At 37.9% G+C, this 14,432-nt stretch overlaps 1 protein-coding gene across 2 annotated transcripts in view; it reads left to right on the top strand.

Moving 5' to 3' along the window:
- The first annotated feature begins 2,142 nt into the window (after window positions 1-2,142).
- The window catches only part of LOC130926519 (von Willebrand factor C domain-containing protein 2-like), a 42,519-nt gene continuing 30,229 nt past the window's right edge, over window positions 2,143-14,432 (top strand). Inside the window, exons 1-2 of one of the 2 annotated variants that reach the window (XM_057851440.1) lie at window positions 2,143-2,520; window positions 3,096-3,606. In XM_057851440.1, coding sequence (XP_057707423.1) covers window positions 3,223-3,606 — 384 coding nt within the window. In that variant the 5' untranslated portion in view covers window positions 2,143-2,520; window positions 3,096-3,222. Of the gene's footprint in view, window positions 2,602-3,095; window positions 3,607-14,432 lie in introns of both variants that reach the window. The other variant, XM_057851439.1, reaches the window with a different exon arrangement.

The raw sequence follows: 14,432 nt of genomic DNA, 5'->3' as shown, positions 1-14,432 counted from the left end.
CACATTAGCTTTGTGTTTTTACAAACTACTGGATCCATTGTTGTATGAAGGGAGTTCAGCATTGCTAATATATACGTAACGTGATTGCACAAATTGTGTGACTTATGTCCTTCTGAGGTTGCCATAGCTGCCACTTTACAGCTATGTGCTATAAGTGGCCTCAATATATTCATGCTGCCGAGAACAGACTCTCACTTATAACAATGAATGAGTTGCCACAGCACATTTCAGACTGGGCCACCACTAATGTGTAACAAATTTAATGATAATTAACACATTTTGCCTATTATCGAACTGCTATGATGGCCAGATCAAAGCTACAAACCTGTCAAACATCGTTAACTTTGCTTACCAAATACCAGCGTCACTTGTGACAAAACATCGTTAACTTTACTTACTAAATACCAGCTACACTTGTAACAAAAAAAAAAGTTTGATTGCACTGCTTAGCAGGAGGGAGCTGTGAGAGGCTGAGTGGACTCACTCAATGAAACATTTAATAAAGACAAGCATTTTAGTTATTGTTGTTTAAAAATAGTTCACATGATGAAGGTGCCACAGTGGTAACGTCCACATCACAGTTCTAGGATTGTAGGTTCCATCAACGTACACTCATATACTCTGATGAAGTTGGAAGTAACATGCATAAACATGTCAAGTAAATGAACGACCGAAAAAAACTGTCTGAGATAAAAGATTCAGTCATTTAGTCAAGTAATCTAGAGACAGGACAAAATTCAAAGTAATCTGAAGAAAAAACAAAATGAACTCAATACAAATTATTGTATGTACGTTTTTTAATATCTGGGTAATCGAGTTATGTTACGTGTAAATAGTTCTGGTTTGTACACTTTACACAACTTGACTTCATAATTTTTAAGAGATGTTGCTTAGTTTCTACAAAAGGTGATTACACGTTTTAATTCTAATTCTAATTGATTTAAGTCTTACTTAAATCAATTAGGCATTTTTTATTTAACTATAGACTACTGTCCGAGTTACTTCACCACTGTTATGCACAAGCACTCCTGTCTGCGGTTTCCAGGAAATAAACGCAGTGCCACACCATATGCTTCTATTTGTTATTTTCCAAGTGGAGCGCTAACTGTGCATTGATTGTAACATCCCAAGTAACGATGTCAGGCTTATTTCAATCACAACTCGGCGACTGCTCGTAAAAGCCAGGTATGCTCTCCCTTCACCCTCGCTCCTGCGTGATGCGTTCGATTGCGATCACGAAAAAAACAGTGATCACAAAATAATGACAGTCTAGAAGGTAGTAATGTGGTGTAGGTGAAGTAATTTCGAAATTTGCCACCGGCGAGTAATGAGTTGGTAAACCACGTGGGCGATGACTTAACATATGAGGCTACTCCTTTCTACGCATGCTTAGATTGCACAAATGTAGGCGTACCTTGCAGAAGTGGGGGGGGGGGGGGGGGGGGGGTCTTAAACGCACCTTGAACGTAAGTGTGGATAGGTATAAATATAGTCAGCAAAATACCCTGGAGAAAATTATCTGTCGTAGTGCAGACGTATAGCCTAAACCGGAAGTTCGGAGCAGACATTTTCCAAGATGGTGCCGCCCATATTTCGCTCAGGAAACGTGTCTATAAAACTTAATAGTTACTTGTGTGTAACCACTTCAAATAAGATTCTTACGGAAAATACTGTTTCATTTTTTTGAGTGTATATGCGGACATAAATGGGTTTTGTATCTGATAAAAATATGAAAATCTTGGAATCAGTAAGCCATATCTTTTTATCTTGTAAAACCAGATGGAATGATGACTATTTTGGGATGACTGTATTTATGATTGGAAAAAAACATACAGGACAAATAGCATTGGTTTATTCTCATGTCTTTTTAATGCTATTTCACTAAAGGGTTTGTGTTAAATGTGTTGCGGGTCAGGTGCGGAAAAACACAATGGATAAACATTTGCATGCCTGCAAACAAAACAGGTGCACGGATGCATGCGTTTAAAGGGGGTGCCTCACGCACGTTTGGCCAGATGGAGCTACAACCTTGTGAATTCACCAGCGGTTCCTGCAGGAATACGTTATCTGTGATTACTGACCGTGTAGCTCGCCTTCATTTTAACCCTTGCATGACCAGAAAGAGTTCTCCTCGTGCGTGTGTGCATGGGATGTTGTCATGTGGGCAGAAGAAGACGCAGGCGGGTGGGGGCGCTCTGCTCTCATTATCCCTTCTAACCAGAACGCAGGACTCAGTAGCTTTCCAGGGTGCTGAAAGTCGGAGCGTTCCCTCCTCTGTCTTTACTCCGATCAAAATATAACCTTGAAACCATATTTCTTTTATTTTGTCCGTTCACGTCGACCCTCAGTAAGGATTTTTGTGGACTCTTCTGGTCGATGGATGTATCCACTCGTGTATGCGCAACAAGAGTGTGCTTTAATATTCATTTGCACCTCTAGGGAATACTGTATTAAAATTCAGGATTTTATTTTTTAATTGGCTTTGGCTGACCGTTTGGACGTGATATGAGCTGATCTAAGGTGAGTCGGCTCAGGGTTAATTTGACGCAGAGCTACTTTAACAAGGACGTCATGTCAACACGGAATCACACGCGGCAAACGGTATGTGTTTATGTCTTATACATTAAAAAAAAGAAGAAAAAAACAATAATAATAAATAAATAGAATAAAATAATACATCATAGCGTTCATAGGCATAGTTATCCATGGAAGCTGGTAAAGTTTCCAAAAAGGCAGATTACTGCAGGCTGCTTGGATTTGGATTTAGTGATGAGAGAAGTCAATTTTAAAAAACGGTGAGTTCAAATACTATCACAATTACAGATATACATAGCCTCTCGAAACGTGCTAAAATCAATAATTTGAATCACTCGGAGCTACAGTATATGCGCAATACATTGGCGGATTTTATCTTTAATATTGGTCTAATTAGACATGCATAAATGATGTTATGCGCCTGTTGAGCGGGCAGACATGCAGATGGAATCGACATAGACTATAATAATCTTCAGAATGAAATGCGAGCTGTTTTAAATGCATGGGACTGTGGGTGGCACTTTAATGTAAAAATCATGATTGTCCTTGTTTCTCCACAGCATGCAGTCTTACTTGATGTGGCAATGACGTTCGTAATTATAGCGTCGCGCGGATACTGAGTGGACACCAGCGGTTTAGGGATGTCATCCCCTTGAATCCCGGTGAATCTTTACACCGCGGTGAAGGATGGCTTCCGTCCTCTCGGCCGCCTTCGTCCTCTTGTTGGCCCTGATCGGTCCCGTCGCCACGGTCAGTAACCTCGAGGATTACGCCGGAGACGAGGCGGAGCGGACGGCCGGTGAAAACCTCGTGTTCGATGACTACCGGGGCAAAGGGTGCGTGGACGACAGCGGTTTCGTGTACAAACTCGGGGAACGCTTCTACCCAGGCCACTCCAATTGCCCCTGCGTGTGCACAGAGGACGGGCCGGTGTGTGACCAGCCCGAGTGCCCCAAACTTCACCCCAAGTGCACCAAAGTGGAGCACAATGGCTGCTGCCCCGAGTGCAAGGAAGTTAAAAACTTTTGCGAGTATCGAGGGAAAACGTACAAAATTCTGGAAGAGTTTAAGGTAAGCAGGGTTTACCCAAAACATTTCAAATTTTGAAAATGTAATATACTGTACAGTGATCCCTCGTTACTTTGCGCTTCAAACTTCGTGTCTCAGTCCATCTATGTTTTTTTTTTTTTTTTTTTTTCAATTAAAAAATGAATAAACAAATAAATACATAAATACATAAATAAATGCACTATTTTATAGAGCTGTCCCGATCAGATCACGTAGTCTCTCACTGTCGCTCCAGCCGCTTTTCTTGGTCACACAGTGCACTGGAGTTGCTCATTAAAGTTAACGATAATTGACAGGCGGTTAAGGTTTGATCTTGCCGAAGATGCATAATCAAAGCGCCTATGTGTCAATCAGAGTTTAACTTGTTAAACAGTTGCTGTGGCAACTCATTGTGTGTAAGTGAGCAGCTTGAGTAGATTTGAGTGGACTCAAAAGAAAAGCATTTTTGTACTATACTCTTGTTTAAAAATAATTCGGTGGGACAGTAACATGTTTAAAACATAATTATTGTATTTGAAGTGTATAAAAACATAATATATATACATATATATGGACATAAATTTTCTTTTAATTATACTTTGCGAAAAAAGTGAAAAATGACGTTTTATATGTATCTCTTTCCAATGCTAAATCTGAATAAGTACATTGAACAAAGAACAAACAACAGCAAAAAAAACTATTTTTATTATAGTTTTCGTAGTGGGTTCTGGTCCCCATTAACCGTGAAAAATGAGGGCTCACTGTACTTTGTGTCCTCCTACAGAACAAACAGACTGAACTTGTTTATGTAGTGTGAAGTACTCAAAAGAATTCTACTTGAGTCTTAGTTTATTAATCACTGAATAATATCTCCACATGGGAAGATTAAATATACGTACATTCTATTGTATAAAAAGTGGTATAACCTCCGACATCAATTTACCCAATCAAGACAACATTTGATGAAATTAATCACACACATGTCAAAATGGCGCCGGATCATTTTGTGTGACATGCAAAAGTATATCACGTGCATCGACTTTGTGTTTTTCACTGAAATAAAATGTATGCAAAATTTTCGTAGTCCAAAGATCATTCCGTTTCATTGCCTCAAAATACTTTTTGCAAATATTTCCCTCTCGTACGTTTAAGCATTGCGTTTTCTTGTGGTAGAATTTAAGCAGATTGTTGATCTGTTGACCACATTAGTCACGTAGCATATTTAAACCACCCTTATTTGATATTAATACATTTAAGTATTTTCTTAAGGCATCTTTAGTATGTTTTGTCTGTATCTGCATCAGAACAAAACAAGCTGAAAGCGCACGGTAGTACTTTGGGTGTCAAATTCACCTCTTGTTGGACGTTTCACCGGTGTAGCACATTTTGGCTGAACACCGGTTTTGTCATACTATCATCTCTTCTCATCTCATTCAGTCTTTCCTGTTCATTTTGCTTTTGCTCCTCTTTTTGTGAAATATCTACAGTGTGGTCATGCTCATTAATGTTCCTCGAGAGTTCAAATTGAAAGTGTTGAACAGATGGCATGTTTAAGTCACTAGAGTCATACTCTGGAAGCCCGGCAGAGTAACCACGTGACTCCACCGCCCTGCGACCTCAACTATGCGCGATGTACTAGTTAAACAAATTTACAAATTGTATAAAAACGAAAACATCAAGAGGGGTTTCAATATCAAAAACTTTTTTACTCATAATAACATTTATCTTTTAAGTCTTTCTATCCGTGGATCCCTTTAAGGTCTCCCACCTTTTTTTAATGAGGGAAATGGGGGTGGGGGTTGTTGTTAAAAGGCTCAATAATAATAATTTGGACAATTTTGAGGTCAATAATGACTTAACGGTTTATTGAAGATCAAGATAGATGACGATTAATTTGCTAATCAGTTAGTCAATTAATTTTGACAGCCCTAGTTTACCTGCCATTTGATGACGCTAGACGTCCAGCCCATTTTACCTGGAGTCGAAATGTATTGGACATCAATGGTAGACAAATGAGTTAAGTATTTACTGTATATGGATTGGCCAACACAATGTTCTTCTGAAGAATCCACAACCACAAAAGTGGCCACGACAAAGATTAATTTGACACCCTCGACTTACATCAACAATTAAAAGGAGATTTGGCCAGATTGCCAATATGTCATTAATCAGTCATCTTTTTATTTTCCTTTGGGCTCAGCAGTCATTTCCAACAATATCAATATATTTTTGAGCAAATAGTAAAACCTCGGAACGCCCCTTTTTTATCGCTAATGTCAATATGCTACCATGTCTTACTGTAACGGCGTTGACAGAACATGGAGACAAAAGGGCATGAAATATATACATTTTTGTACACTGGGAAATTCAGAGGAAAACTGGAAGTTTGGGAAGAATTTTGTCTTAGACTAGACAAGAGGTCCAGGCGTATGCATAAGGCTGACTGATGGAGTGATGTCATTGTCCCTGCAGCATCAGCCGTGCACTAAAGCATCATAAGACAGATGGCCGTAATATATAGATTTATGGACAGTGATACATAGCTGGCAAAAGAAGCCAGTTTCTTTTCCAGTAGGCTGTTAAAGTTCATGACAACACTGTCTGGGTCCAGATATTTTTTTGTGCTAGTGCATTTAAAAATCTGCATAAGAATCTCATAACTATAATTTTGAAAAAGGAATTTTGGAGACAGTTTTGTTACTTTGAGAGTTAAGTAGAGATGGTTCATTATTGCAGACTTCTAAGGCATTGCAAGAACAGTGAAATGGAATTGTACCGCCGGACATATGAATTGTTGTTATACTTCTATTTAAGGAAATACCCACAATGGTCAATATAGAAACTTAATACTGATGAGAATTTGTCAAAATGGATTCTGGACAGATGAGGCAAAAGTGGACCTTTGTGCCAAGTCACATAAACAAAAAAATGAAATGGACAATGAACAGAGCACTTGACCTACTGTGAAACATTTTCTACATCTGATGTGGGACTGCTTTGCTGCAGTGCCAGAAAGCTTAGTCTTGTTTGCCTCCAACAGAATAAAAAAAAAAAAAACAGACAAAAAATATCAAAGAATTGCTTTGAAAAAAAAAACATTGGACTATTCTGAAGTGTCCTTTTCTATATCTTATTGAACGTCAGTGCAGCTGAAACTTTCAGACTGTACAAAGCTGAGACTGCTGAATCCAACATAATTTTGTATGGGTGTCTGAACCCCTTGATTTTGAGGATCTGCCAATACCAAGTCCTGATCCTTGGAACTGACCTTGGAAATCTAAAGGAGGGGGCGAAAAAAAAAATCACAAATGTCTTTTTTTCCCCCAATTTGAGTAATACTATCCCAATATTGCATCCATATTAAATGGCTATTACTACAGAAGTGGTTTCAATCAAGCGGGGGAAAAAATCTGCTTTGTTTTTTTTAGAAATCAGTGGTACCCTGAACTCATTCACAGCCATTGACCGTTGATAGACATCAAATCAACTTCAATTGGAAAGGCTGGCATTGAGTGATCATGCTTTACTGCCATTGATGGTGATCTACATCCCAATCATAATTGGCAGGGGGGGCTGGCAGCAATCAGATTGGGGAAATCACTAAGTAATTTGACTTATTATCATTACTTATTTCAGTGACTATGGCTTTATTCTTATTTTGATGACCATTTTCATCAACGCGTGTATGTCAGCAACCTTAAGGACAATTTCTCTCCTTGAACTAACTAAATGCATTCACATATCTAAAGCAATTCCATGCACAGTTGGTAGGATACGATTTGTTTCAAGATGATTTGAATACCAGCCACTACCAGCATCCTCTGCTTTTGATATTTTGAGTACAATCTTGACAACCTATGATTTCATAACACATTTAAAATCACAAATAACGGCCAATGTCACTGTAGTAAATGAAGATGTAAACAAAAAACACTTTTTCCTGTTCTGCTCATATCTATTTACAATATGTTTCTTGACAGAAACATTGCACTGGAGGCTCTAAGGAATGATAACATTTCAAATCTGTTGAAGCTGTATTATTTGTAATGTAATTCAGTAGTTAATGCTTCAGATCTGTTTTTGTGCGTTTCCCAGCAATTCATATCCAACAAAGTAAGTACAATTAGATAAAAGCACTGTGTGCCAGACATTTTCCAACAAGACCACCCAGGGACATTCAATTTTGAGCATTTTAATTGATCTTTCAAGGACCACAGAAAATGGTTAGTTATGTTAGTTATTTCATTGTCGTTGGCAATTATAGGTGTCCAATCATGTGGCTCTTTTCATCCTTCTGTTGGGAATTTAAATGCGTTTGTGACTAGTAGCCATCCAATCCATTTAAACTGAGAGTGTTGGCAGCGAATGAATGAGTCTTCATTCGGTGTTAGATCAATGGATTGGATGTCTATTGCTGTCAATGGCAGCCAATGAGTAAAAAAAAAAGTAATTCTTTCATGCATTAGAACATTCATTAGTTTCCCTCAAATCACCTATTTTATATATATATATATATATATATATATATATATATATATATATATATATATATATATATATATATATATATATATATATATATATATATATATATACTGGACTGTCTCAGAAAATTAGAATACACAATATTCTAATTTTTTGAGACAGTCCTGTGTATATATACAGGACTGTCTCAGGAAATTAGAATACACAATATTCTAATTTCCTGAGACAGTCAGGAAATTAGAATATTGTGTATTCTAATTTCCTGAGACACAGGACTGTCTCAAAAAATTAGAATATTGTGTATTCTAATTTTCCTATATATACAGTATATATATATATATACACACACTAGGGGTGCAACGGTTCAGTCAGCCCACGGTTCGGTTTAAACCTCGGTTTTGGGATCACGGTTTCGGTTCAGTTACAGTTTGCGTTTTGCATTTTTTTTTTTTTTTTTAAACTGCCTTTATTTTGCTTTTTTAAAAATTAAATAAACACTCAAAATGTAAACATTTTCGACTGTTAAAATGCCTCTTAGCTCTTTGGCTAGTGTAGTGACTGACTACTGAAATACACACACAGTAGCAAAAAAGTTACTTGGCAAAGTAACTGGTGTTACCTTTCATGTTTTTTTTTCATTTGTTTTCAAAAAAAAAAAAAAACAGTAACCTTTGCTATGTTTGGAGGTCATTTAATGTTGTGAATCAACCGTTAAAGTTGATAAAATTGCTCCCTTTTTTGCATTAGTGCCCTTCTGTCTACTTTCAACGTGAAAATTTTAAAACTGTTTCATCCTTTAAAGATAGACTCAAGTCAAGATTTTGCCGATTTAGGAGAATTTTAGATAAAAAATTGCTTAGGTTCGCTCGTAAGGTTTACAACAACAGACCCTTTCTGAGAAGTTTACTGCTCTAAAATGGCGGCTGTTTACTAACGCTACCGAGTCTGTCATTTCGCATGTAGTTCTATATGCATGAGATATCTAGGCGTAGATTGTATGCTGTCGGCGAAATCAGGAAATATTTGAGCCACCTAGCCTAGCATCGCGTTGGCTACAACGTCTCAACAAACACTCTTCCCTCTCCGTGTCTCTGACTTTTCTCGCGTCATTCAACCAACGTATGAACGAACATTGTCTCGTTGCAGAAATGGTGACCAAATCCGAACGGATGAAAAAAAAAAGTAATGCACGAAAAACGTGCAGATTTTGAACGTAATGTACGGCGTACACATTTAAAAATGAGTGCTCACTTGTACAAATTCCGACGAGACCGTACAACTTGACAGGTATGAATTATAGTGGACCGTCACAGTTAGGTAGTAGCACTCTGTAGCACGGGACGTCCAACTTCCAACTATCAGTGGTCAGGACGAAACTATGTGCTTTAGCAAAATCATCTTCGATGGCTTTGCGTGCCATTTCATAAATGTCGGGGACTACGTTGTTGGAGAAATATGTCCGCGAGGGAACAATGTAATGCGGGTCAAGCGTTGCAAATAAATTAACGAAGCCCTCCGTGTGTTTTCACTGGTTTCATCTTCGGGGTTGTCCTACCCTGAGGAAGTTACATCTGTGGGTGATGCCGGCTGAGGTGCCGGAGTCATGTTATAAAAGTGTTGCCATTAGCATGGGGAACAAGCGCTGAGCAATGCTTGCAATTTTTTTTATTTTTTTTCAATATTTTCTCTCCCTCCGCATTGTAGTCCACGGGGAAACCAAAATGTTGCCACACCGCAGATTTGAAAGAAGCCGGTGCTTCCTCAAAATTCGGTCTCTCCACTCCTCCGCTCGCCATAGCTATTTATTTTCTTTCTTGTTTCACTTTCACTTCGCTCTAGCGAGGGAGGGCGTTACTCGGCTTCTATTACACAGGTGCTTGACAGCGATCCGACATTTACTTGTGGGGTGGGAATTTCTCCACAGCGGTGCTTCACGTCACACACAGGCACACAGAGTTCGATCAATTCATTCCACAAGCGTTCGGAATACATTAATACATTATTGAACCATACAGGGCGAACCGTACGGTTCGGCTTTGAACCGCAAACCGTTGCACCGCTAATATATTCTAGTATATACTAGTATATATAATTTCTGCACAACATTGCTTTTACACTAATATGGTTTGCTTTCCAAAAACATCTGAACAACACGTTATTTCTATAAAACATCAACAATGATGAAAACGTGCTTTTGATGGCAACATAACTGTCGATTTTTTTAATTAAACATGCCAGGCAAATTAAGAATGACATTTCAACGCATTAGAAAGTTTATGGTAAACGTTAAACTTATTTCACTCTTAATCCTAAACTTGATTTTTTTTTCTTCTTCTATGTGTGTCTATATTATTACCCCTGAGACATTTACTGAAGTGATGGGTCAAAGTGGCTGACTTTGTCAAACAGCACTATGTGTATTAAAGCTTAATGTGAGTACTTTCTACAAGGGTTAGATTTTGGAACGTTACTCAAGTGAAATAACTGTCTTGCATGTAAGAGAGTTCTAGCTCAAGGATAGACATCACTCTTTTATCTCTTGGGAATTGACTTGCGAACACTGAACATGTTACAGCAAGCCTTGCGGGGTAAATGGAGTACAAAGTAGAAGTATAAAGAGCATGTGTGTGTAGCAACAGTATGTTTCTGTCCAATTATAAAGCTGTTGCTACAATATGATTCTTGACCCATGAAGTGGCTTGAAAAGATTGCCCTTGTAAAACATAGGAAAAGTGGACGGGTGGTAGAAATTATAGTGTTAGCTGAATAGACAAAAAACAAACCCTATAGTAGGTTTAGACTGACATGGGCCATATTTATTAATCTTTGCTTTTGCTGTAATTATGATTGCTGCTGGTGTGTCATTAATGTGGGCACTTCAGAAGAGGTCATCAATCAGAAAAGTGTGATGACGCCAGGCTCACAGTGACAAAGCATATCTTATCTGTTCGTTTAAATTGCAGTTGCATGACATTTTGATATAATGTGGAAGTCCAGTAGCAAGATTGAAGACAATAGAAGAGGAAAAACAAGACTAATGCCCAACATAATAAATGAAGGAGTGATGAATCAGAGTTCATGTTTCAAAATGGCAAGCCTTCTTAAAAGGGTGGTAAAACAGAGACAGGCATAGTTCTAACTTCTAAATGACTGAGATAACTAATGTTAAGGTGGATCTGTCACAATGTGCGTAAAGAAGCAACAAGATTATCTGGAACGTTGACGTCACAATTAACAAAAATGCAAAGAAGGAATAATAAAAATCAGATCAGGACCACAGGGGAATTTAAAAAGAACAACTAAAAAAACACAACAAATTATAACAACGACTTGACAAGAATGGAATAAAACCAGTGATGCAAAAGTGAGGAACGGAGCTGAATGTAGGAGACTCAGGAGAGATAAAAGGAGTGACTGCTTGGCCAACAGGTTTGCAGTTATAATGAGACAGCAAACAAAAACATGAGGTGAGACAGCAAGTATACATAAGAAAAATCAATCATAACTCACAAAGTAAAACCAGCTTTCACTGACAAAAAAAAGTAAAGCACTCTGCTACTCATCTAAAAATCTTCTTTTGGGCGCCATTTAAAGTGAGAGGCCCAGAAATTACTTTGATGGATGGAAAGCAAAAAAGTTCATAATCTTGTGTGTTTTAATTATATATGAAGAAGTTTATTGTCATTTGACGGTCTTGTTCTTGCCTGGAAAAACTAGCAAAATGCAGAAACAATATCAAATAGTTACTTGATGCAGTTAAGTAATGCTAGTGCAGTTCAGTGTTGTTTTTTGCAGCCCCTTTAATTTTCGTCTTAGTCTTTTGGATTAAAATATTTATCGTAATTTTCGCATGATAAGGCGTACCTGACTATTAGCCGCCGCCCACCAAATGTGACACAAAAACGGCATTTGTTCATAGATAAGCTGCACCAGACTATAAGCTGCAGCTGTCCTCACTGAATTATGTGATATTTACACCAAAGATATTATCCGGTAACACTTTATTTGCATCATACGACTGTCATTAGATCAAATGAACCATCATGAAGCTTCGAACCAATTGGCTTCAAAGCTTCATTGATTCAAGAAGCTTCATTTGGCCATCACTGCTCCCTTGGGGGAGACAGTCAGCCTCTGCTGCCACCTGCTGTCGACACTGTTGTTGTCCAACATGCCTCCTAGCATGCATTGCAGCACTACAGATATAAATAGCAATCAAAATTCATGTTCTATGCTAATTATCTTATCTTCAGTTACTGTTCCAGTTGCTTCATTCATTGCTAGTTATGGTATTTGGTAAAACTTTATTTGACACTGGCGCCATAAGACTGTCATTAGACCGTCATAATTATGATATGACACTGCCATGAGCATTGATAAATGCTTATAAAAGATGTCATTTAGTGTTATCCGGCAAATGATCTCACTTTTATAGGGATATAAAAGATCCGAGCTGGACATAAATGGAGTTAGTGAAATAATTTGCCGGATGACACTTAATGACATCTGTCATAAGCATTGAGTAATGCCCATGATAGTGCCGAATCATAATTATGATGGTCTTATGACAGTCTTATAACGCCGCTGACAAATAAGGTATGACCAAATACGATAACTAGCAATTTATGAAACAACTGGGATAGTAACTGAATAAATAATGAGCACGGGACAGAATCTTTGATTGCTATTTACATCTGTAGCTCTGCAATGCATGCTAGGAGGCATGTGGTATCTACTAACCCAAATAAATCAACAAATAAGCAGCACCGGACTGTAAGCTGCAGGATTCAAAATGAAAGAAAAAAGGAGCGGCTTATAGTCCAAAAATTACGGTATTAGTTTTCGTCATACTTTTGTCCTTTCATAATGTGTCTATGTCTAATTTTAGTCAACGAAAACTCAAATTTCATCTAATTTTAGTCGAAAATTACTCAATGTTTTCGTCTGTAAATTTCACAAGCTTTAGTCCATGAATAAATAAATAGAATAAAAGGATTCCAACAATTCAAATGAACATTGATAGACAAGCACATAGTTGTACAGTCTACAAGGACATCGCCATCTTCGTGATGATAATCCACACTTAGCAGGAAAACAGTACTTTATTTTCAATTAATTAAACTTACCTGGACGCAGGGAACTGTATGTAAAAAGTTTTCCAAGAGTTTAAGAAGACACTCACCATGCTAAGTGCTAATGCTAACGCTGCAAGTTACATTTAGTGTGTGATGATTACTCAGCACAGACCTTTAAAGGCTAAAGCAACATTGTATATCTAGTTAAGATAAGAAAAAAACTAAGCAAGCAGCACCTGACACGTGTTTCACAAAAGGAGCCTGGAGTGGGCACAAGCTTACTCACCAAACAGTGAGTAAGCGTGTGTGTGGGGTGCGCAGCACGTCACGAGTGACACGACCAAATACCGCCAAGATGCGTGCTAACTGCGCATACGATAAGAAAATGTCACACATTGTGAACTTATGACAGAAACTATGGCGAAGTTTCATCTCGTTCTCATCTCGTCAGACGACAACTGGCATCAATCTCATTATGTTTTAGTCTCCCAAGACATGTTTTTAGCTCGTCATTGTCCCGTCATCGTCATGAAAAAATGGTTCGTTGACGAAATATTTTCGTTGTCGTCATCGTTGACGAAAACAACACTGCTAATGTTTTGTTTTTATCCTATAGTTCAAACACACTGCAATATTACCAACTCAAAAGAATGGAAAAAATTAGGTCAGACATTTTGAAATGAATAAAATTAATCTTGAAGGACTATTACTGCGGAGGGCTTTCATTTTCAGGCAACCTCATTACACAAAGGGCAATTGCCTCTGTCTAAACTCCTATTTATGAATACAAATAACTGTCGAAGTTCCCCAAATCTCATTTTCAATAGGAGCCTTCTGTATGGAAATTTAAATACTTTTAAGACCAAATGCATCAATGTCCTTTCCATACGCACAACACAAAATCTGTAATTAGTACCTTGGCTTCTCTGTACTGAAAATGCAAGATCATTCATCTTGTGAAAGTGATCAAAATGATTACTCCGATGGATTTTACCATCCTATTTACTGGTGTCGACATTGGTTCTAATGAAGCGAGTTTATGAAGTGCCAGCAATTAGACTCTGGATGAATCTTATACCTGCTTTACATATTCAGTGCATTGCTCATTCATTCATTAACCATGGGGGTCGCCAGACATATTTCACTGGGGCACGTGCCCCAGTATTGATCTGCAGTGCCCCAGTAGAAATTTCACTGGTAAAAAAAGAAATTAAAATAAATGCATGAATAAATAACTAATATAGAGTGTTAAGTCTACATAGCGTAATCTACAGATTTAATATGGTCATA

This window comes from Corythoichthys intestinalis, chromosome 12, assembly GCF_030265065.1.
Source record: "Corythoichthys intestinalis isolate RoL2023-P3 chromosome 12, ASM3026506v1, whole genome shotgun sequence".
Lineage (NCBI taxonomy): Eukaryota > Metazoa > Chordata > Actinopteri > Syngnathiformes > Syngnathidae > Corythoichthys > Corythoichthys intestinalis.
Note: the sequence above shows the minus strand (reverse complement) of the source record. Positions and strands in the feature narration are given on the sequence as shown.